This window comes from Pteropus alecto, unplaced genomic scaffold (genome assembly GCF_000325575.1).
Source record: "Pteropus alecto unplaced genomic scaffold, ASM32557v1 scaffold43, whole genome shotgun sequence".
Classification (NCBI taxonomy): domain Eukaryota; kingdom Metazoa; phylum Chordata; class Mammalia; order Chiroptera; family Pteropodidae; genus Pteropus; species Pteropus alecto.
The window spans coordinates 8175084-8199558 of NW_006435764.1; the positions used below are offsets into that span (position 1 = coordinate 8175084).

General features: G+C 53.4%; 2 protein-coding genes across 2 annotated transcripts in view; one reads left to right on the forward strand and one right to left on the reverse strand.

Moving 5' to 3' along the window:
• VWCE (von Willebrand factor C and EGF domains) overlaps positions 1-11600 on the forward strand; it is a 24102-nt gene extending 12502 nt beyond the window's left edge. Inside the window, exons 11-20 of the mRNA XM_006911351.1 lie at positions 466-553; positions 1749-1834; positions 3082-3199; positions 3775-3860; positions 5272-5368; positions 6452-6534; positions 7596-7686; positions 7770-7852; positions 8207-8297; positions 10975-11600. Of these exons, the coding sequence (XP_006911413.1) occupies positions 466-553; positions 1749-1834; positions 3082-3199; positions 3775-3860; positions 5272-5368; positions 6452-6534; positions 7596-7686; positions 7770-7852; positions 8207-8297; positions 10975-11600 (1449 nt within the window). The remainder of the gene's footprint in view (positions 1-465; positions 554-1748; positions 1835-3081; positions 3200-3774; positions 3861-5271; positions 5369-6451; positions 6535-7595; positions 7687-7769; positions 7853-8206; positions 8298-10974) is intronic.
• A 6180-nt stretch (positions 11601-17780) lies between these two features.
• Positions 17781-24475, reverse strand: part of LOC102897755 (pepsin A-1) — an 8737-nt gene continuing 2042 nt past the window's right edge. The window contains exons 3-9 of the mRNA XM_006911233.1: positions 23747-23864; positions 23099-23217; positions 22178-22377; positions 20432-20548; positions 19250-19394; positions 19060-19158; positions 17781-18038 (exon numbers count right to left, since the gene is read on the reverse strand). Of these exons, the coding sequence (XP_006911295.1) occupies positions 17889-18038; positions 19060-19158; positions 19250-19394; positions 20432-20548; positions 22178-22377; positions 23099-23217; positions 23747-23864 (948 nt within the window). The 3' untranslated portion in view covers positions 17781-17888. The remainder of the gene's footprint in view (positions 18039-19059; positions 19159-19249; positions 19395-20431; positions 20549-22177; positions 22378-23098; positions 23218-23746; positions 23865-24475) is intronic.

The window sequence follows — 24475 nt, forward strand, 5'->3', positions numbered from 1 at the left end:
GAGTTTGTTTTCGTCTTAACTTTAAAATTTTAAAATTTAGTTCTAACTTTGATTCTTCGAATAGCTAATGTAGGCACTTAGTTCAAAACTCAGATGCACAGGAAGGTGTCTCTGATGGAGCAGGTAGCCTCTATCAGCATCCTTCCACGGCTTCCCTAGGCCGTGGGAGGGGATGCTGTGGAAGGCGAGACACACCCTGCTCTCTGGTCCAGCCCTCGTCTTGGAAAGGGAGATATTTTAAACCACCCCATAATAAATGCTGAGGACCGGCTCCTTGCAAACTGCTTTTGTCGTGACTGTGGTGGCATTCAAGTGTCTTAGAAGGCTTTCTTTCAGAGGCTTTTGTGCTGGACAGGAAAGCTGAGGTGTGGCGTGAAATGGATGGAGTGAGCTGGTTCTCGACGGGCCTGAAGGGCGTCAGAGCCTGGTTCTCCTCTCCTCCCCGCCCCCCATCTCTCACCTCAGGCTGGAAATGTGTCCTGCATCTCCCCAGAATGTCCCCCTGGCCCCTGTCCGACCTCCCCAAAGCCAGACTGCTGTACTTGTGTTCCAGGTAAATGACTTTGAGTCGGGGGAGAGGCGGGAGCATTTAACTTCTTTGTGTGTTTGGGGGAGGGGTGTCTTTTGAGTATGTTTTGGGGAGCAAGATGAGTGGAAGAGAGCGGAGAGAGATTGATTTTTGCTTTAGAAACTCAGATCAACTGAAGCATTTCAAAGCGCCTGTTTTAACTGAGGACCTACTATGTGGTTCAGATGCTAGACTGAGCTCATGGCCTGACCTGTCCCCTGCCATGGGAAACACCTTCAACGCAGGCAGGAAGGAGTTTAAGTTCATGCTTGGCATCGATCTGTCTTGAGCTGGGGAGGGCGCCTCCCCTTCCCCACGAATGAGCTGGTCTTTTGTTAAAAATGTGATTTTCTTTCCTGGGATGACCTCATCCCTGGCACAGATATTCCCTGCCAGCTTCGTGCTGTTGCCGCGTGGGGCACTTGCCGGCCCTTGATCTCAGTACTGTTCATAGCCCCATTTTATAGAGGAGGAAACTGAGGCCTAAAGACACACAGCCAGTTAGTAGATGAGCAGGACTTGAACTCAAGTCTACGTTTCAAAGCTGGTGCCCTTTAAAATATTTTTTCTTAACTTTAAAAGTTTATATTATTTTAAATTAAAAATTTGGCGATTAGGCAATGTCGTCCCTACGAGGTAGGAAGTGGTATCAAACCTTTGTGCAGATGAGAAGACGAAGCCTTAATGAGCTTTAGCATCTGCCCAAAGTTACTCCCTAGTGAGGCGTGCAGCTGGGATTTGCACCCGGGGCCGTCCGACCGACACCGGGCGGGTTTGGCCAGGTTTTCAGGCTCTTTTTACCTGTGAGGCATCTTCAGATGAGAGGCTCTTGCTGAACCCTCCCAGCCGCCCCCCTGGGTGGCATGGTTCCCAGAGCCGTCTCAGGCGTCTGGATCGGTCTTTTTTCATTTCTTCTTTTCTCTTCCTCTCTGGTTATTCTGGGCTTCCCCTGCCTTTTTAGTTAAGGACCTGATTTGACACGTGCTTCGTTCTCTGTCGGTTTTTAATAGCACGTTTTTTTGTCAGGGGTTCAGAGGGGCGAAGCGAGCGTGGGCCGTGGTGGGGAGTGTCATGGCGTGTGTGAGCATCTCCAGGTTCCCCCACTACGCGTTTCTTCTCCTTTTCCTTCCTCTGCCCCCTCTCAGAGACCTTGAGCTGCTTCTGCCTTTTCTCTCTGCAGTGAGATGCTTTTTCCATGGCCGGTGGTATGCAGACGGGGCTGTATTCAGTGGCGGTGGTGACGAATGTACCACCTGTGTCTGCCAGGTAGGGAGCTGAATTGGTGGGTGACGGGGAGAGGGTGAAAGACTGTCCTAGGATGCCTTGGCCGTGGGTAAGGGGGGCTGCCATGTGACACAAGGGAGACTGAGGTAGCAAAGAGACTAAGGGACCCGCAGTCACCGAGGCCTTGAAGTTCCTCCTTTAGCAGTGCAATTTATAGAGCACCTACTGTGTGCCTGGAGCAATGCTGAGAGCTGGGGACACAGCTAAGCACAAGACAGCCCCAGTCTCCTCTGTCAGGGACCCCACAGCCTGGGTGGGTGATGGACAGGTGACCACGGCTCCTAGCCAGACTTGCAGGCTTCGAGGACACCTTCTTGGAGGGAGGGATGCTAAGGTGAGACCTAAAGGATGACCAGCACTAATCAGGTAAGGAGCTGAGGCAAGTGTGCCTGGCAGCGGGCACTGCGTGAGCAGAGGACAGGAGGCAAGAGAGAGCATAGTGTGCAGTACGGAACACATGACAGATTTGAGTCAGGCCAGAGATGAGGCTGCAGGCAGGGACAGCACTTGGGCTGGCTTCAGAGAGGCAGGGCCTGGGGCGGGATGCTTCTGTAAATGAGTTTCTGAGGGAGTGCTCTCAGGGGAACCGTGAGGGAAGCAGGAGAGGGGCAAGGAGCAGGGTGAAGATGGGGCTCAGGCCGATGCCCCGGGAGCGGGGCTCCTATACCTCCAGCATCTCAGCTGAGTATACTCCCTTGCTCCCCAGGGTGTCGGAGGGTGAAGGAACCATCCAGGCCCCTGGAAGATATGGCCCCCTTTGGCCAAGGGCATTACTTTAGGGGTGGTGGTGGCAGACTCAGTCGCAGAAGGCTTTGCCAGCCAGGCTGACGGTCTTGGACTTGGCAGAGCTGGGGAAGAGTTTTAAGTGATGGCGTGATGTGATGAGGCTGGTGTGTGGGAAAGTTCTCTGGCTGCATCATGACAGATTGCAGCGAGAACAGGGAGCCTGCACAGAAGCCGTTTTGCAGGAGTGAGGGGAAGAGATGCTGGCGGCTGCCGCTGGGGCCGCGGGGGACCCTCCAGACAGACAGCCGGCACATTCTCAGGACCCCCCAGCCTCACCCCAGCCCCAGTGAAGGACTCGTCTTTCCTCACCCTCCTGCCCCATGGAGATTTCTTTGTCACTTTGAGTGGGGTGATGGCAGCTGCCAGCCCTCCTCTTTAGCCCTCCCGTGGCCCGAGGCTTGGGAGCTGCACTCACTGGCTCATGACCCTTGGCTTTCTTCCAGAATGGGGAAGTAGAATGTTCCTTCACTCCATGTCCAGAACTGGACTGCCCCCGTGAGGAGTGGTGGCTGGGCCCTGGACAGTGCTGCTTCACCTGCCGGGAGCCCACGCCCATGACAGGTGAGGGGCCCCAGCCCTGCCTCCCTGGGCTGCACCCAACACAGGCCAGGGTGCCTCCAGGAGGGAGGCTGAGCTGTATCCACTGAGACTGTTGCAATGAGTCTGAGTGTGTAAGTTTGTGTGTGTGTCTGTAAGTGTGTCTGCATGTGAGCAGTTATCTGTGAGTACATATTTGTGTAATTGTGTGTCGGTGTGTGTTTGTGTATTTGCGTATGTGTCTGTGTATATATCTGTGTATGTGTGTCTGTGTGTAATGGTTTCTCCGTGTGTGAATATGTGTTTATGGGTGCATATGTTTGTGTGAGTGTGTTTGAATATGTGTTTATGGGTGCATATGTTTGTGTGAGTGTGTCTGTGTGTACCAGGTCAATGTTTGGAGGGAAAACCAAACATAAATGAGGGAGCTAGACAGGTAGCCGTGGGCCACTCCAGGTTGAGTGTACACCCGGGAGCTGTCTACACAGCGTAAGTGAGCAGAGGGGTCCGCCCTCGGTGCTGTAGGTCTGCTGGGCATTCAGGGCCTTCCTCGGCACTTCGGCCCACTCATCCTTTCTCCCTCACTGTCCCCTGGCCAGGCTGCTCTCTCGATGACAACGGGGTTGAGTTTCCGATTGGACAGATCTGGTCTCCCGGTGATCCTTGTGAGTTATGCATCTGCCAGGTGAATGACAACCTGCGCGCCTTCAGCGGCTCTCCCTGCTGCTCCCGCCCCCGCCCCCGCCCCCTCAGCCCCTCCTCAGCACTCTTGACGGGGATCCTCATGGGCCAGACACCCCTGCCCCTCCAGAAGCTGGGCCACCTGGGGCCCGCCCTCAGCCTTGCTCCCACACCATCGAGTTTCATTTTTACAGAAAGTGTTGGGACCCAGTTTATTCCGCCCTTGGTGGACTTTTCAGGACAGTGGGCCTCGTTTTCAGGACAGCGGGGCTCGGCAGTCTGCCTTACGGATGGCGTGTGGCGCGTTGCCCTTGGATGGGGAGCTGCTGGCATAGGGAAATAGGAGTCCTGATTTTCCCCGACACAGATAACGGGGAACTGGGGCAGCCAGCTGTGCAGGCCTTGCCTTTGAAATTGCCGTGTTTCTTTCCTTAACATGAATCGTGTGACCTCATCGCATCGGAACTGGATAAGGAGAGGGTGCTTAAGGTTGCGTCAGATTGACAGCCGTGCAAACACAGCCACTTACCAAGAAACACCGTTGTTTCAGTTCATTGTTTAAGTCCATGTTGACTTTTCCTTTCTACTTGAAAGGAGTTTTCAGTCCCTGAGAGCTTTATATTTCTCATAATGAGGTCCCTGCACCAGCGGAGTCATGAGTGTCACCTGAAGCCTGGTAGACACGCAGACTCTGAAGGCCGCCCAGACCTCCCGGCTCAGAATCTGCATTTTACTGCCGGCGATGTGTGCGTGCACATTAGCTTAGCGTGTGAGAAGCACAGCCTTCAAGTCCCTTTGACGCGCCATTTGTTTAAAAGCCTTAGACCCTTACAAAAATTGGAAATGATTCATTAGAACTGGAGTTGGGACGAAAAAAGCTGCCTTTTTTCTCCTTTATGACTCATCTAGGACACTCAGGTTATATAAAAAAAAAGCTAACACAAAAGCTTTGTAAACATTCAGATTCTTAGAAAAAAGGGGAGAGTAGATATGGCGCTAATGTCTCCTGAAATAGACATTTCAGGTGGAATAGTTTTCTATAAAAATAGGATTTTTGTTCTACTCCATAGGTTTGGGGTGAGCCAGGGTTCCAGGGAAACCCTGAAAGCAGAATTTGGGTGGGGTGTTGCTGCAGCTTCGGCTGCCACTGGAGAGGAACAGGAAGCTGGGGAGATGGAGCCCCAGCAATCGCCTACCCTCCCCGTGGATACGGGGGCCTTCCGGAAGGCTCACGCCCGCTGCCCGAGTAGCTGGTCCTCTTTGGCCGGGACCTGCCACTGCCCACCGCATCCTGGCGCCTCTTAGGGCAAGCCTCGGCCAGTTGGCAGCATCGCCCTTTTTGGGGGGGCTCTGGGAGAGTGGAGGCGGGGGCTGGTATCGCAGGTAGGATCTTGGTGAAGTTCCTCCTTTCTTAGGCAGATGGCTCAGTGAGCTGCAAGAGGACAGACTGCGTGGACTCCTGCCCTCACCCGATTCGGATCCCTGGACAGTGCTGCCCCGACTGCTCGGCAGGTAATTCCCCACCCCTGATGGGGGGCCGCAGAGCACCTGCCTGCCCCCGTCGCATCCGGGCTCTCCCTGCTGTGGGCCCCTCCGTGAGACGCGTCACACGGGCGTCATCCTGGGTCATCTGCACAACCACCCTGGGGCGTGCCCATTTTAGAGATGAGGAAACTGAGGCTCAGAGACGCAAAGCGCTTTGCCCGCCGCAGGCTCTGGGAGCTGGAAGGAGATATGCAGATGTGTGCAGAGCTTGCAGCCTGGGCGAGGCAGCAAAGGAAGAGGCCATACCCGTGAGACAATTAAAGAACAGTGAGAGAAAGCAGAAGCCAGACTTTATTTTTTTATAGTAATTTTTACCTTTTTCCATCTTACTGCAGCACATTTAGAACGTACGGAAAGAAAAAATAAAAAAGAAATTAAAAAGGGCCCACATTACCACATTTACCCTCATGGTGTTGTCTTTCTAGTCTCTTTAAGTTATATATCTACGTCTATATATAACGTATCTGTAATACATATCTATATGTAACATATAATAGGTACATATTATGTATTTTTTCCTTCTAAAATGTTTTCCTGCTGTCCCTCACCTGCTTTTATACTTACTAGTATATATATAATACATTTCATCAGCGTAGCAGCACAGATTGGGCCTCTGCAGGTTTTGGGAAGCAGAGAGGGGAGAGGTATGGGGGAACATTCTGGAAGGTGGGGTTTGGGGTTCTCCTGAATGGGGAGGAACAGAGAGGATGGCACGGTGCCAGGCACCCAGGCTGTGTCTCTCAGTCCCTCTGTCCCGATCCCACCTGGTGAGGGGTAGAGAAGGACACGCTCTGCCCTGGGTGTGGGGGGCGGGGGAGCAGGCATCCCCAAAGTGAAGACACCCTGACCCCTCTGATGAATCCTGCACAAAATATCAGCCTCCAGTCCAGACACACGTTCTGTCCCTTCTCCAACCCCTGGGGCGACTGCCCGGGGAGGCAGTTGGCCTGACCTTTGCTACCCAGATAAGCCTGGGACCTTCGCCCTGACCAAAGCCTGGTGACTGGCCCCCACCCGTGGCGGGCGCTCACCCCGTGCTCTCTCTGGCAGGCTGCACCTACACAGGCAGAGTCTTCCACAACAACCAGACCTTCCCGTCTTTGCTGGACCCGTGTCTGAGCTGCATCTGCCTGGTACGGCCACCCAGACCTGACCCCTGTCTGCGGAAACTCCCCAGGGACTGCCACCAGCTCCTGAACCCTGGAGGCAAAGTCCAGAGACCTCCAAGAGAAAGGTCACTTCTGGGTCACGGTGACAGTGGGCTCCCTCCAGCCCTGCCCAGGGTGAATCTTTACCCAGGGCCAGAGAACTGTTTTTCACTCTGCCCGGCTAAAGTCCTCTGCTTCTGGTGACCAGGGAGGGTCTTGGCGGCGGGGAGGTGGTCCTCACAGCATGAAGTGTGGCCCAGGGGTTCTCGCTGAGGGTGTAGGTGAGGGATCCCGACCCCAGACTCTGCGCCCCAATCTTTAATGTACTAGCATTGTCCAGCCCTGGTCGTGTGCTTCACCTGCTGGGAGGGAAAACCGAGGCACAGTGAGACAAAGCCATTTGCTGAAGATGCCACAGCTAGTCAATTGAAGTGCCAGGAGCTGAATCCCCCGCTCTGAACCTGTGCTCCGGGAAGCACACTGTACCCCTAAACCGCACTGCCTCTCAGTCTGAAAAAGCATGTTTATGATAGAGTCCTATCAGCTCGTATTTGGAAAATGAAAAAAAAAAAAATCACGATTGCTCGTCTCGCCGAGGATGTTTAAAGCCGGTGGAAGGTCTTTGCTGGCGGTGAGTGCAGACACAGTGGGAGAAGGGCCAGGGTCTACAGAGACATTGAGAAACTCGGGGCGAACGTCTCTGGCCTCTCAGTGGCCCTGTTCATTCACAGCCACGTGTTTCGGGGAGCTTCGGCTTCTGGGTCCTTCCTTCTCCTGGGGTTTTGGTGCTCGCCTTTTTTAGGAAGTTCGCAGATTTGTTCGACAGGTATCCATTGGTAGATGAACTCTGTAGACAAGGCCAGGGCCTTGGCCTTGTGGGGCTTGTGTTCTACCAGGAAGATAGACTCTTACCTGCCCCACCACGGACCTCTCCACCAGCCTTGGTGTGTCTGATGAGGTTCTCAGTGGCTGTGTGACCTGTCCTTCCTGCGTGTTCCGTCGGCTGCCCAGAACGAAGGGCCTTGTGTGTTTTCTGTGTCCTGCAGCTGGGCTCAGTGGCCTGCTCGCCTGTGGACTGCCCCATCACCTGCACCTACCCCTTCCACCCTGACGGGGAGTGCTGCCCGGTGTGCCGAGGTGAGTGTGACCAGCTGCCCCACGTTCGAGGCTCCTGGGTGGGCCTGTGCGCTCATGGGCCCTTGTCTCCTCTGCCCCTGCAGACTGCAACTATGAGGGAAGGAAGGTGATGAATGGCCAGGTGTTCACCTTGGACCATGAGCCTTGTACCCAGTGCACGTGCCAGGTGAGCCGGACCTTGGAACTGGGAGCTGCCAGGCCAGGGGCTGCTTCTTGCGTTTTGTCCCTTTGCAAAACTCGGAGCCCCTTAGCCAACGTGTAAGCCCCTCGTCCTGCTGATTTTCAACTTTAATTACCTGCCAGAATACCTTTGGCTCTGACAGTATCCTCCCTCTTTGTGGTTTCCTTAAGGCTGCCTTGCTGTGTGTGGCTCCGCCTGTTGTTCAGGTGAGGGCCAAGCTCTGCAGCCTGTCTCCGGATCTTTCTGTGGGTCCCACTGCTGGTGCACGAGGCCCTTGGGGGAGCTGCTGTGGGCGGGTGAGGTGCTCTGGGTGTCTTCACGTGTATCCTTCTTCCCTAGCTGGGAGAGGTGAGCTGTGAGAAGGTCCCCTGCCAGCGGGCCTGCTCGGACCCTTCCGTGCGCCCTGGGGACTGCTGCTCCTCCTGCTCAGGTAAGCGGGCCTGGAGTTTCTGTCCCTTTGCTCTTCTTCCCAGAAACACAGAACTCGTAAAGGGCTATGTGACCTTGAGCATGTCACTTCACCTCTCTGCGCTTCAGCGTGAGAAGCCCAGCCTGAGAAACCCAGGCTCAGAGAGGGAACATGGCTCGCTCAAGGTCACACAGCCAGCGCATGGAGCGCAAGCCCGTGCCCCGGCTTACTGACCCTCCTCCATGCTCCTGCCACGCCGTGACATGCCGTACGGCAGCCTCGTTTGTTTACTGTGCCTTTTTCTTCTCCATTTTCTTCTTCCTTAATCTCTTCCTCCGCTTGCTTTCTTTTTCGAGAGATTAGAATTTAGTAACGGAACCAACTTTGCAGAAGGGTAATCGCTTGCACCCTACTGAGCACGCGTTTCGTGTCAGGGAACGTCGTGTGGCTCCTTCAGCCCCTTTTTCGCAGTGTCTCTTTGAGAGCGGCACTGGTGTCATCCCCATTTTCCAGGTGACGAAGCCGAGGCACAGAGAAGTGAAGTCACGTGCTCAAGGTCACTTAGCCAATGGGCGGTAGAACCAGGATTTGAGCCCCACGTCAATGTTTTAGCTCCTACTCTGCCTTGACTCCGACAGATTATTCTCCTCTGTTTGTCTTCCTCCATCTTTAATGTTCGTCCACGTGGATTATTTTGCGGTGTAACCAGGACACAGACAGCCTGCCATAACACATAGTTTCAAAGTATTGATGTGGCCCACAGCTGGACGTTTAAAAAGCTCCCAGATATTCTGGGTTGCTCACCCCCCACCTTTTGGGTTGACATTTAGGTGGTTTCTTTCTTTATTTTTTATTCTCTCCATAATGGACCTACTGTGAAAAGTCTTCGGTCAGACAACTTTTTCTTTAATTCGGTTAGTTGCGTTTGGACTTCGGGGTTAATAGGTGGAGTAATTTGGTCATGGAGCGTCGGAATGGTGTGGTAACTGGTACGTGACCACAGCACATCGCCAGATGGGATCCTGGAGGAAGAGGACACTCATGGGGATGTGGCCCGTGATCTGTATGCCCACCAACTCTACCCTGTATGTTTTGAATTTAATTTTTCCAATTTAACGTGTCCATCGAGTCCCTTACATGTGGCTTTTTTGTGTTTTTTTTTTTAAACTTCGAGGGAGACAGTGAATTCTTCCACTGATTTGTGGCCTGGATTTCCTTGTGTATAAAATATCTTTCAATGCCTTTGGAATTTTGAGGAGGATGTTCTATATTTAGGGCAGCTCTTCAGATCTGTGGATAAAGAGCTGCCGTGAGGACTGGGGGGCTGGAAACATCTCGAGCCCGTGCAGCCATTACATGAAAGGAATTGAGTGCTTTCTAGATTCTTCTTTAGTTTAGCCACCACCAACTAACGCCTCTGCAAGCCAATAGATATTATTCCCCCTGCTCTAGAGACTAATCATTAGCTAAGGCGCCAGGCACCGTATGGAGCATTTTACCTGTATGAGCTCATTTAAATGCTCCCGGGAACATTCGAGAATGGCCATCGTTACTGTTAGCTCCGTTTTGCAGATGAGGAGGCTCAGAGAAGATAAGTGTCTGAATTAAGGTTTTGTTCTAGTTGGTAGTGTAGAACTCAAGGCCAGGTCTCTCTGGACCTTACCCCCAGCTCCTTCCCATTCTGCTCTCCTGCCTCCAGATGGAGAAACTGAGGCCCAAAGTCGTGAGGCAGGGCACCAGCTCCTCTTGTTGGGACACACGGCCTCAGCTTGGTTCTCCACATTGCCTCTACCTAACGAGACCTCCTTGGAAGGAGAAACCACTGTTTATTGAAATAGACTACGAATTAGGGGTTTTTTTTGTTTTTGTTTTTGTTTTTTTGATAATTAAAAACCATAACAACTTTCTTGAGATGTAATTCACCTGCCATGCAATTCGCACACTCCAAGTCTACAATTCGGTGGGTTTGGGTACGTTTGCGCCGTTGTGGGACTGCCCTTTGATGATTTTTAAAGTGCAGTTGGTCCAGCGTTTTAATGCGTTTGACGACATCCGCCTCTTCCCTGATCAGGCTCTTCTCCAACACTCTTCCTTCCTTGACTTCCTCTCCCCCTGTGCGTTCAGCCCTTATGATGTGCGGGATCCAGGCTGAGACTTTAAAAAGAGAGATTTTTCTTTTTTTCGCAATAGACGTTATGTTTTTAGAGCAGTTTTGGATTCAGAGCAGAATCAAGCGGGAGGTACAGAGAGCTGTGGTATGCCCCGCCTCCCCGCACGCCCAGCCTCCCCACAGTCAGCGTCCCGCGGCAGGTGGCACGTTTGTTGTCGTTGGTGAACCTACTCCGAGCCCGGGGTGTCACTCAAAGTCCGTAGTTTACATTCGGGTTTAAGCTGAGACTTCCTGTGCACCCCGTGCGATCCTCATCGTTATGTCCATCTTACAGACAAGGAAATGGAGGCCCGGGGGAGTCGTGTGCCCCACACGACGTCACACGGCCACTGCCTAGCAGGGCCTCCCTCCATTCGTGTTGTTTTGGTCTGCTCTCCCTGGAGGCGAGAGCCAGCTGGTCCTCACCAGGTATACGAGGACCTTCAGAGGACTGAGTTTGGGCATCTGTCTCCAGTGTGGCTTGTCCCGGAGCTGCCTCAGCCATGGGGGAGGGTCACTGTGTTTCTCGTTTCCCCTACCTTTCTCTAGATTCCCTGGACGAAAGACGGGGACACTCTGCTCATGGAGACAGGTACTCGGCGCGGAGCCCCCGCAGAGCCACCGCGGCCCCCGTCAGCTGTAGCTCCTGCCCGGACCCCCCTGCAGCATCACCTCAGAGACCAGCACTCCACACCCTCCAGCTCCTCTTAAGGACCAACATGTCTTATGTGCAGACTTCACCCATGAGCTCCTCAGGGGCCCGGGCCTCACCCTCACCCCCTGTGGGGCCTGGGGCCACACTGCCAGGGGAGCCTGGGACCTCCCAGTCTCCTCGACCCTCACCAGGGCCATCAGTTTCTCTGGGAATCTTCACTCTACCTCCAGCCTCTCCCGGGGCTCCTGGGCCACCCCCTGTTACTCCAGAGCCTTCGTCCTCAGCATCTGGGGCCTACACAGTGTCCAGAGAGCCTTCTCTGCCTGCCGCCATCCTGACTAACACTTCTGCCCTGTCCACGACGGGCCCCATCCCTTCAGAGACCCCCATCACCCTCCTCAGGCCTCGCAGACTCTCCCCCACCACATCCAGACTCTCTGCAGCCCTTGTGGCCACCGCCAGCCCCAGTCCCCAGCAGCCCACGACAGGAACCTCGAGTGAGGAGGAGTCTACTGGGTAAGCAGGCCTCCATGACTCTGGACAGAGGAAGCCGTGCCTGAGAGACACTGGGTAGAGGATGCTGCTGGGGGTCCTGAGCCTGACTGTGTGCGGAGAGGCTCCGGGGGCAACGAGGCGCAGCCCTGCAGGACTCCTGGCTGGACGGAAGACCCCCAGGCCTGGTGTGGCCTTGTTCCCAGGAAGCATGTGGAATGTGCCATGGGAATCGAGCACATGCCTCCTCCTGGGGCAGCATCCTCCCTGGGCAGCGTGGCCTCTGGTCTTTTGAGGAAGGTTGGGCTGCTGAGCTGCCCGCTCTGGAGGAGGAGGGCCAGAGAGGGCCTGGGATTCCACTGGGACCGAGCCACCAGCGGTCACTGTCGTCACTGTCCTCTCAGCTGAGCTTTCCTGATTAAAGGCTGTCTCGGTCTGTCCCAGGCTGTGCTGCTCACTCACTTCTCACTTCGGGAAGTTGGGAGAACTTCAGTCCATGCCCACAGGTGGCAAACTATGCCCCATCTCAGCCCCCAGCTTGGGAGGAACGCCTACCCCAAACTGGGGCTGGGTTGGGGAGGTGTCTCGTGTAAGCACCTGGTGGCCTCGGATGCTGGGAGACTTCTAAAGTGAGAAGGGCAAAAACAGATGGAGAGGGCTTTGCAGGTTGGGTTCCCTGGGTGGGAACGTCTGAGAAGGAGCAGGCAGGCAGTTCCTTGTCACCACACCTATGGGTTGGAGGGAGGGAGAAGTCGGGCTGCCTTCAGTCCCAAGGCCTCAGCCAGCCGGATCTGGGAGCTCTGAGGCTGAGTGACCCTTCATAGTTGTCCTGAGGTAGGGAAAAGGGACAGGGCTTTGTGTCCCCATGTTGACCAGTAATTCTTTATGGGCTGCCCCAGGAAAGTCGTGTGACCTTGGACAAGGCAACTCCCTTCAGCCTAGGCAATTCCTTGTGAGGGCTGATGGCCAAGAGCTGTCAGCCAACAACCTTCCGAGCAGAGGGGGGACTAAATCCGTCAGTGCCCAGGGGAGGTCTGGGCGGAGCAGCTCAGATTCCATGACCTGGGAAAGAAAATTATTAATGGGGGGAAACGGGACGGGAATGGAAGACAGGGAACTTAGCTGTCACCAGGTCGCTCACTTGCTACCACTGAAGACCCACGGGCTGTAGAATACACCGCAGCCCCCACCGCACAGACCCCACCCACGTTTGCCCAGGCTTCCCTGCTCGCTCTCCTCTGACCCGCCGCTCGCCACACGTACCAGGTGAGGATGTCTGCAGTAGTTGCCAGCTGCAAAGGCCATCTGGGGCGTCCAGCCCAGATGTTAGTGTGGTCGTGTCCTAATCTGCAGGGATAGCGAATTTAAGAGCATGGAAACCAAAGACTTAAGAGATGCAGAGGACTCAGAGACCATTTTGTCTAGTTAGACTCAAAGGGTGGTGGTTAAGAGTGAGGTCTGGGGTACGTGAAACCAGGTTTGAGCCCTACTCCGCCGTGACTAGCCGAGGGACCGCCCGTCTCAGTTCCCTCATCTGTGCGATGGGGTCATAATCGTCCTACCTTGTGGAGTTGCGACGGTGGCACGTGATAATGCCTCTCTCAGTCTCTGGTTTGTGACCCGCGCAGCCCTCTGGCTTCCCTGTGTCACCTGGCATCTCTGTTTCAGGATGAAAGCGTGGGGCCCTGGCTGCCTCCACCTTGTAACTTCTCAAACAAGGCAGGGGTGGCTACAAGTCAGCGCTCATTTTCTTATTGCCCTCCCTCTATTCAATAAAGAAAGCAATTCGCGTGTGAACGCGGGTTTCTCCCTGCTCCGTAGAACTCCAGTAAATGATGTTCATGTCGAACTGTTAAAAAATAAATAAAGAGGTGGCGGGGAGAGCTGTAAACATTTTCCCCAAGGTGGTCCAAGTGTGAAAGCCTGCTTCTCTGGACTCTCCATCGCCTCCCTCAGGTTACAGCTGGGACTGCGCAAGCCCAGAGAGGTTAGAGGCTCCCTTAAGGATGCACAGATTGTGAAGGCTGGCCTGGGAGGGGAGCCCTGTTTGGCTCCCAGTATGGGCTTTTCCCCTTCACACGGCACCTGCTGGGCTTCTCCTGCGGGAATTTCAGTCGATGATGGGCTACAGTTGATGGGAAGGCGCTGTGACCACCTTAGCTTCATCTAGGCTTCCCCGAGAGCCGACCCAGGGATGAATACTTGGGTGACAGTCACTGCCCTGGGAGTGATCGCAGGGAGCAGGTGAGGGAGGGGCCCGTGAGATGGAAGGGAAGAAAACTAGCCGAGGTACATTACAGAGTGGTCGTCGCTGTGGGCAGGTGGCACCAGCCCTTCTGTGGACCCTGGGAGACCGTGTGGCACATGCCTCAGAATTGTCCCCTCCCCCGAGGGCCTGAGGATGCTACTCCGCTCCTCCTGTCCCTCTCTTGTTCCCGGCATGTCCAAGGACCAACCCTGCCTCCCTGTCACTCACTCCCGGGCACAAGAAGGCTCTCGGGGCAGAGGTGCAGGAACTGCCCACAGCAGCCCTCCCGCTGGGCAAGGCTCACACCGCCTCACATCATGGTCACACTGCCTCTTCTCAGGGCCCGGGGTGGCAGGCAGTGCCCTTGCGACGTTCTGGGAGCCCCTGTGGGATCTGACCAGGCAGGAATGCTGGGCAAGGCTCACACTGCCTCATGTTGTGGTCACACTGCCTCTTCTCAGGGCCCGGGGTGGCGGGCAGGCAGTGCCCTTGCAACATTCTGGGAGCCCCTGTGGGATCTGACCAGGCAGGAACCTGTTGTGCTCACAATAAGCCTCACCATTCACAGCCCCTGCCCAGGGCTAGCTGGCTGCAGGAGACCCCAATGGGCGCTTAATGCCTTTAATGGGCAGAGTGAGTTAACAGCCTGGGCCCCCATAAGCAGGAAGGTGCTTGTTCTTGGACGAACACACCCCATACCTCCCCTTACCTAGGACTCCACATTAGGGTTCTGAGGAGCAGCAGAGGATGGGGAGAGTGTGCCAGAAGCCTGTTCCCTGTGGTCAGTTTCACTGGACCTGGGCCTTCCCGAAGGGGCCAAGTGGTCAGACTTGGTTCCAAAGACCTGCTTTGGGAAGTTATCAGGCGAATGGGCCCAAAGGCAAACAACAGTAGGTTGTGAATTAGGATACACTTTCAGAGGGTTAAAAGTACCTTTCATTAACTTAGTGTGAATGTATGGTATATCTGCATCCTCAGAAATAAAAATGTATAAAATTGTATTCGGTGAGACATCTCCCCCACCCCACATTTACCCAGTCCCCCCTCTTCTCTTTTCTGTGGTCTCCGGTCTTGGACCTCGTTTCTCAGTTCCTTTGTGTATGTGCAAGCAAATCTTATTTCCTTTGTTTATAACCCAAATACAGCACAGTGTCAGCCCCGTTGTCGCCTTGTTGTTTGCGTTTTTGGTTTTCACGGAACGATCCCTTCTCCAAATCTTTCTGTCCCAGTACCTAGCAAGTGTATTCGCTTTTTCCTTTTTACAGCCGCGTAGCTGCTTCGTGCAGGCACGCACCAAACGCTGTTTAATTATTCCCTGTGGATGGACATTTGCTCTTATAAAAGATGCTACAAAGGAATAACCTTGTACTTACATCATTGTGCACGTGTGTCAATGGATGTTTAAGATAAATTCCCAGAAGTGAAGTTACTGGGCCAGAAGGTATATGTGTTTCTAATTCTGACGGATATTGCCACGTGGGGCTCCTTAGGGGTTGTACCAAGTTGCACCCTCACCAGCAATGTGCAAGAATCTGCATTCGGGGAGGGTTTAGGTTCCATAGATGAGTGGAACAGTGACCCATGAGATGAAAATAACACTTTTGGACGAACATGGATGGAAAGGTGGGGGTCCGGCTGGGTTTAGACCCCCAGGGCCCCTGGGAAATGAGAAAGACGCATGAGACTGGAGAAAAGGAATGTGAGTCCACCTTGCTGAGCAATGTGGGGCGCGTCAGATCAGCTATGTTAGCACGAGGTTTTCCCATCCGAATGATCTGTTTAAGGGGAAGCCTTTTTAGAGTCTGTCTGGATCCAGGAGTCCCAGGGTGAAGGAATGCAAGCGGGGCAAGGAGGGAGGGTCTGAGCTGCAGCTGGTGGGGCTGAGAAGGGGGTAGGGGGAAGGATGTGGCTAGGAGCAGGAGAGGAAGGGGCTGGGAAGACCTGCCTGCGTCCCCAAAGCCTAGCACATAGCCTGGCTCATAGGAGGTGCTCGGGAACTATCAGAAAGACAAACAGCTAAGGAACTAGGACACCGTGAAATTCCTACCCAGAAATCTGAGCGGTCCACCTGTCGGTCCCATGACCAAACATGACAGGGACAGAATGCGGTGGGGGTGGGAACAGATCCATCTGTTGTCTTAAGCATGGCCTCAGTCAAAAAAGATCCACTTTCTCAGCCTATCCTCCTTGTTTTAAAAAGTCATCTCGAATGGATCACTCAGTCAACAAGGATTTATTGAGCATCTACTGTGTGCCGGGCCCTGCTCTTGCCGCTGGACGTTCAACAGTTAAACGGTCACAGCCCTGGCCTGGTCGATCTGAGGCGAGCACTTCCACGAATGCGTGGTGACCGGTTGTGCTCAGTGCCATGAAGGTGAGAAGGGTCGGGCTCTGTGGGAGGATGGTCAGGGAAGGCTTCTCAGGGAAGTGGCGTTTAAGCTGAGGTTTGCAGGACGCTGGACATCAGCAGATCAAGAAAAAGGGAACAGCAACCCAGGCAGAGGGAACAGTGTGTGCAGAGGTCTGGAGGCAGGGAAGAAGTTTGGGTATTCGTGGAGGTAGAAGGCCAGGGTGGCAGGAGCTCAGGGTAAGAGGGATCCAGGCGAGGCAGAGAAGGTAGTACACACTAGACCCTGCAGTGCCTAGAAGCCACACCAAAGGTGTACTGTCTTCATCCAATTGCAACTGCAAGGCGTTAATTAAAGATTTTAAGCAAGGAAAGGATGTGATCAAATTCGGGTTTCAAAAAGATCATTCGGCTGTCTCTTCTTAGAACTCGACATCTTATATTTACATGAGTGATAAATGACAAATTGCAGGATGCCGTGACAATAGAATATCTAAAGCCATCTTGTTCTGGTCACCCCAAAGTCCTTCTCTCTCGGCAGGGAGGCCCAGCTCTAGCCCTCAGGCCAGTGTATCCAGCGGACGGTCTGGAATCCAGCTGTCGGCAGAGGCAAGAGCTATGGGAATTTTTCCAACGTGCGTGTGGAGGAGCACAGGACTATATAGGTTTCCTAGCAAAAGAAGAATGGGGATCCAGCTGAGCCAAGCTGAAATGAAAGAGATCACTTTGCAGCAGGACTTCTCAGAGCCTTTGACTGGGATATGCGCCTCGTGAACCTTGAAGAAGGGCCTGGAATGTAGCATGTTCCATACTTATTTTGAAACTTTGGTTTTCGTTGAACATGTTGCTACCAAACCCACTCTGAGAAATGCTGCTCCATTTCCTGTTTGCATTTCTAGGGCCTATTTGCTCATGAGCGTGCTCGGTTCCTTCTCTCATAACCTTTATTCAGAGAGCAGGAAAACCGCCCTCTTTCCTGATGGAGAAAAGCAGCGATTCAGTGTCTTGAACCCAGAGCGTGGAGGTGTCCTCAGCTGTTAGTCTAGATCAACCAGCTAATCACATAGAGCAGCCTGGTTGATGGCAGGTGTCAGCTTCTGTCACCTCTCCAGCCCGTATCTTATAGACAGTACCGCCCTGCCTGGCCTACTTAAAAATGTCACCATCAGTGGCCACCTGTCTTCTCTTGATCTCTCTTCCTTTCTCATTGTGCTATTGGCTTTGAGAGAAATAAGAAGTCGACTCCCTTAACCAAGAACTTAGGGGTCCTGTTCCATGAGGAGGCAATGTCCTGCCATCTGTGGTCCCCAGGTCTTTTAAATTCAACTTTGTTATTTTTTAAACTGAGGTACGATTGACTCCCCACCCTTTATGTGATGCTCCCAGCAGGACCTGCCCAGGCCCATTTGTTTTCCTGGCTCTCTTGTGAAGCGTGTGCTGTGTTTGGTGCTGTCGCAATAGATGTGGTCATTTCTGTCCCCTTGCCCAGGTGTTCTGACCCCGATGATGTGAGGAGAAATAGCAGTAAAGAGAAGAAACTCCACAAAACAGTTTTTCAGGATGATATGTTTTTATTCTACATCATTGGTATAGCAGAGAATAGGGCTAAGATTCCACCTTCGCAATCCCACAGGAAAAGCAATCAGGAGAATTATGTACGTCTAGAGTGGGCACCGAGCTGGGGCTGGATCATCCTGGGAAGTGACCGGAAAGACTCAGGCTTAGGCCGCAGAAGCCAGGCCGACCTGGTTGTTTGCTCTGTCAAAGACGGTGAAGTACTGGCGGATGAAGACGTCACCCAGGATCCAGAGATCCCCGGAGGAGGTGGGGAGGTCCATGCCCTGGAAACCACTGATGCACACATCGTCGCTCTAGAGAAAAGGACAATCAAACCGGAGATGGGACACAGACTCAGCAGTGGCAGGCGCTGGGGACTAAGCATCAAACGCCATGGTCTACTCTAAGGCTCAAGCAAGGAGGAGCTTCTTGGGTCATGTCCGGGGACGTGGCTCTCTGGCCTAGGGTCTGCCTGTGTAAGCTGTTCACTGCACTATTGTTTTCCAGGGGTTCCTAGACATTATCCGGTGTTTCTGGCAGAGGCACAAAGCCTGACGCCAGCATCGGAGCTAAGGGATGTTGGGAGAACTCAGCTGCTGGGAAGGATTTTGGACGGCCCAACGACACAGCCTTTCTCATTATTCTGATCCCGTTCGGTGGCAAACCAGGGCGGCTGTTAGTTTATTTTCCTTCGCCAGGGTACTGGGCCACAACCTTGGGTGTACATTAGAATTACCTGGGGAGCTTTGAAAAAATCTCATTGCTCGGGCCTCACCCCTACTAATTAATCAGCATCATTGGTGGCTGGGGGCGTGAGCCAGATATCAGTACTTCCTGCCAAATAACATCGACTCGCTGGGCAAAACTAGTTTTGCACCTGGCATTATAATAGAAGATCACGGGTTTTCCTGTGGTTCATTCGACTCAAATTTGTCACTGGCGGAGGCAGTAGGAGCATATTAGCCCTAAGAAAGTTGTGACTCCCATTCACTCGACATTTAATAGCTTCGATATGCTCAGTCTCACCTGGCTCCCCTGACCACCCTCAGAATCAACAGGCTAGTCATTGAGGCCCAGGGCTTGGACTCAGGTGTCCAACTAGAAATCCTCACTTCATGCCACCATCCTTCACCTCACTTTTTCTCTCGGAGGTGGGGGACTGCATCCACATCCTCACGCATGCATTTATTTTTAATGTATTCTTTTTCTCCAGGGGCTATCCAGAGTGGAAGTCAGCCGCAGCTTGTGGAAGTGTACTTCCGCTTGTGCGGGGTGGGAGGACGTGGCCACATTCTATGCAGGCACATCCAGGTGGAAGGCCCAGAGCCCTCTTACCTCCAGGATGTAGGCACTGGAGGGCAGAGGGTACTGGACGCCGTTGATGGTGAAGATGATGTTGGGCAGCTCGCTGGCAGCTGAGCAGCTGACCACCATCTGGAAAAAGTGAGAGTTAGAGAGGCTGCATGCCTCCTGCGTGGCAGAGCCACCAGCTGGGTTAGAGCAGAGCAGTCGGGCCTGGGCTTACATCGCCGTCCGAGTTCTCGCTGGCTCCAATGTACTTCTGGATGCTGCTAATGGCGGTGGTTGGGCCAGCGAGCAGGGAGGTGCCGGTGTCAACAATGGCCTGGCAGGTCGCACTGCAAGCGATGGCCTCTCCGTCCAAGATGACACTGAGGGCAAGATGCAAATAAGGGTCCCCTTAGCTCCCAGGGGATACATCTCCCCAAGGAGGAACCAGGTGACCCCAGAGGGTCCCTCCTTCCCATCCATTGGCCAACACATAAAATTTCAGCTTCTCTCATTCACATATTCGTTTACTCCACAAATATTAACTGAGTGCCTACTCGGCACCAGGCACGGGAGATGCAAAGCCGAGTAAGACAGCCACCCCATTTCCGGCTGCGGGGAGTTCACAGTTTGCTAGAAAGGTAAGTTTTGATTGAGGAAGAGCAGGACGAGCAGGGGGCGAGCCGGGGGAACAGAAACACAGTCCAGGGCGAGGGTGGTGGTGGCGGGGAGCAACCAGGGAAGGGGATGGGAGGTGGGGCGTGGTGGAGACAGAGCCACGGGGGTGAGAGCTGGACCTAACATTTTAGCATGGCTAGGAAAGACATAAGGCTACCAGTGCATCCTGATCTACCCAGGACTGTCCTGGTTTTAGTACTAAAAACTCTTGCGTCCCAGGAAACTGCTCACTCCTCGGCAAACCTGGGTGACTGGTCACTCTAGCGGCTCCTCGAGGGGAAGAACAGCCGGGGGACGAGGCTGCATGGGGAACCAGCAGGCCCCGAAGAGGGAGGTGGGAAGGAAGGACCTGAAGCAAACTTAGCCATTTGGCCCTATCCTTCGGCTAAAAGTGACGTGTTCCCGAGAATGAGAGGAGTGTGTGCCAATTCACAGTCCCCTATATGCTGAGACATGTGGGCAGCCGGGTTCCGGCTCACCCCGGGGATGCTGGTAGATAGTCCTCCTCTGTGACCAGAAGAGAAATGGTTGTCTCATCCTTGCAAAGGGTCTGGGGGTCTCAGCGAGGTGTCTTTCTCAGGGTCTCCCTGTCTTGGCCAACTCTACCTTCTCCTTCTGGGGTGCATTTCTCTGTGCTGGCCGTTCTGGGGGTGGGGGTTAGAAAGCTTAGTTGACTATGAGTCTATGAAAAAATGGGATCTGGGGCTCATGTCAGGACGTTGCCCATCCAAGGTGATCTCACCTGTCCACGGTGATCTGCCAGTAGGTCTCAGAAGACAGAGGCACCCAGTTCAGGCTTCCACTGTAGTAAGAAGAATCGATGCCACCAAATATCACCACACTGCCACTGTCGTCATCGCTGTGGAAAGTGGAGGGAAAAGACAGGAATTCATTCCTTCATTCATTCCTTCATTCCTTCATTCCTTTGTTCATGGAACGGAACCTAAACTGTATGCATTTGAAGAGCTACTTTTTCAGGGTTTTTTTGCGATAGAATTTTGGCCTCTATTTTAAGTAGATTCACTTTAGGTTCTTGCTAGTGCCAGGAGCCGCGCTGAGTGTGTGACAAATAAGGTTTCTTTTCATCCTTACACCAAGGCCAATGCCATGGTCGCTATGATGATTATTATTTCTACTTTACAGAGAGGAAACTGAGGCACAGAGAGGTGAGGTGACTGCCCAAGGTCACACAGCCCGGCAGCGGCAGAGCCAAGGTTAGAACCCATGTCTTTCTGGTTCCAAAGTGTGTGGTTTCCACCACGTACTCTCATTGCTGTGGGGACCATAAGAGAAGTGAATACATAACAGTGCTTGCTCTTAAGGACTTGAGAGCTGGAACTGACATCCCCCAGTTAGTTTTGCCCCCAGGGGACATGTGTCAATGTCTGGAAATGTTTTCGATCGTCATGATTGGGGTGCCACTGGCATCTAGTAAGTAGAGGCCAGGGAGGCTGTGAACCATCCTACAATGCACAGGACAGCCTCGATGACAAGGACTCGCCTGGTCCCAAATGTCCATGGTGCTGAATCGAGAAACCTGATCTAGTTGGGCAGATAAGAGCTCTCCATGAGACATCTAAGTACCTGGAAATCCGGACTATGTTTAAGAGCTGACTTGAATATTAAGCAGCCAGGCATAAAAAGGGTAAAAGGAACTTCCTGTTGTAAATTGCAAGGGTCCTTGTTACTGGAATATTTATGATCTGAATCTCTGCAGATTTGGGTGAGATAGGAAAGCAAATATAGATGATGGTAGGAAATTGATCGCCGAATAATTGGCCACAGATAAAACACTCCCACTCACCTAACTCCACCCCACTCTCACTGTAAACCTCTGACAGTACATGTGACGTAATGAGATTCTAGCAGAACAACTAACAACTGAAGACAAACATCAACGATGACGAACGGCTTCGAAAGAGAAGGATGTGAGTGTCCCGCGAAAGTTGATGACACCCTCAGATATTGTTGCATGAACCTCTACTCAGCTTAAACCAACGCTGGGTTTATTCTTTCTTCACTCTTAGAATTAACTCTTAGTCACGACTGGAACCTAGATTTTAACGAATAAAAGAAACTTGCTTTCGTCATTTAAAACTTTCGCTGTTCAAGATATAAGACCCAATCAAACCTTTTTTTTTTTCCTTTCCATTTTTTGCTGCAGAATTTAGGCCCCTATTTAAAGTGGATTCACTTTAAATGGTGGTCTTTTGGAGACCTATATTGACGGGACTAGTACTGGAGAGCGAACAGCTAATGACATTGGACTCGTGCAGGTCACTGTGACCAAGGCTCATGCTGGTCAAACAGGATGGATGAAGACGGCTTGTCACAGAGGGATTGGTGGTCGTTTTTGCCGAAGATACGCCTTTCAAGCATTGGACACTGACCTTTCAAACCTCTTACTTGCTAAGACCCTCTCTACCCCACCCAGTCCTGGACAGCACCCTGCTGGGCCAGGTGACCTTGACCTTTCTGCCCAACTTACGAGCTCAGATAGACAGAGAAGAGGTCTTGGGAAACGAGCCCCTGGTCCCACAGGTTGTCAAAGACGGGTGTGGCTCCCGAGGCGGAAATGCTGGGGTAGGCCAGACCCAGGATGCCGTCGAAGGGTGCGTAGTACAGGAAGGAGCCGGGTTCTGTCTCGCTCAGGCCGAAGATCTGGTTGGTGTCGGAGATGCCTCCAACCTGGGTGGGGGGACCAAGTCGTTCGCAATCAGCTCGTATGGACTGAGCCCTGTGGGGTGCCAGCCCCGGGCCCAAACTGTCCTGGTTCATTTTGTGTAGGACTCGGCTTCTGGGGAGTCAGGCTGCAAGCGGGGGAGAGGGACTGTCCCCAGGAATGGGTGTTATTCTGCTAGAGGTAATCATTGCAGCTGATCTCCAGGTGGCCACAGTCTGTGACTCGGTGTAAGAATTTGCTACAGAACAGATGGTCACCGTGTGCTTGTGTGTCTGATGGTAGGATGCAAAGCAGACCTCAGGCAGATCAGAGCCTTTGACCGCTGCTAGAAGTGGGGAGCCGGTGGAGCTTTTGTTGGGGGGGGGGGCTCTAGAAGGGGGAGGAGGAAGAGGAGGAGGAGGGGCTAAAAGAGGACTAAACCGTTTTTTTACCTTCACCACTCCTTTCCCCCATGCCACTCAGCTTGGGTGGGGCTGAGGTTGGCCTATGGCTCCAGGTACCATCCTGTTACCCACCACTGCCCACCTAGAAATGTCTGTGATGTCTCTTCCATCTCCCCCTTGCCATCCCCCAGTTAGCTTACTTTTGTGACCACTGAGACCTGTATTGCTTAAATGAACTGGTTCTGGGGGTTAGGGGGTTGCTGGTTCTGGGTGACCCCTAAGGTCTTTGGAAGCTGGCCCCCAGGGCTGGGCAGAATGAGGTGACCAGTCAGCAGGTGCTTACCTGGACGGTGTCGTATCCGAGGATGCCTGTCATGCTGCCGGTGCCATAGGTAATGGAGACCGTCTCGCTGGTGGCCTCGAAGGTGGAGGAATCCTCAGGGTTGAAGACGTTGTGGTTGTCTGTGAGGGCAAAAAGTGACATCATCAACTTCCAAAGCTGAGCAAGAGTCATGGGCTGGAGATGTCTTCCTGGGGTGGGTGTCTGGCTGGGCGGTGGGGCTTTGGGCGAGAAGGATGACCTCTGTCCTGGACTCTGGAGTCTGGGCGTTCCCAGATTTCATTCCTGTCTGGTGGGCCAGTTGGGACCATCTCACAGCCGAACCCACGGTCCCCCCGAGGACACCCGGGCAAACACTGAGTGGACCAGGCCCATGGATGCCCTTGGCAAGAAGTGCCGGCCCACTTCTTTCTGCCATTGGCCTGAGCTCCTTGAGGGCAGGGACCATGCATGAGTCAGCCTTTTCTCCGCAGGGCACCTAAGCCCAGTGCTTGGCACGTAATAGCTGTTCATTGAAAGCCTGTTGAGTGACTTCTTGAGTGGCTCCAGCAGGCTTGAAATTAGACTGGTTTGAAGCCCTTGAGTGTCCTGGGCTCCCAGGTCGGTTGGTGCCGGGGGCCCCGGCAGGGCCGAGCAGGACTGGGCACTCACAGCAGGCAAGACTGGAGCAATAGACCGAGGGCACCCACAGGTTGGAGGAGCCGGTGTCAAAGATGACGGTGAACTCCTGGGCAGGGGTTCCGATGCCAATGGTGCCGAAGTACTCCATCTGTGGGGTGGGGACAGCACAGCTCACGGACGGGGGCCTCCCCACCTCGGCTTCCCCAGGGACCGTGTCTGCGTTGGGTCCCTAGCCCACCTCCTGCCTTACCCTCACTGTTCTCCTTGCCTTTCTCTGCCTGTCCTATGCATCCATCCTTCAAGGCCCAGCCTGGTCTCCCCTCCTCCTTGAAGTCTTCCCTGATTGCTCCCCTGTTTCACGCTAACTCTTCTCTTCTAAGCACCATTCACACCTACTACTAATCTCGGCTGGTCTGTCTGAGTCTCGTTCTCAGAGGACAGGGTGAAAACTTAACGCACCCCTCAGCGGAAAAGCTTAAATTTCCGTTCACTGAATTGTTGCTTAGGAGATAAACAAGTCCCAGAAAGATGGAAACCCCTCGAGACATCTCCTCATAGCTAGGCGCGCACAGCAGGTTTTAAGAGGGGGCATTTAGGAAAGGCGATTTTTATTTTTAGCGCCAGCCCTTTGGCCCTTGCTGGCTTTTCCGGCCCCACTGGTCTTGCTATTCTTGAATGACCACGAGCGCATTGCCACCCCAGGGCCTTTGCGCTTGCTATTTCTCGCGCTTGGAAAATGCGCAAGATCACAAATGCTCT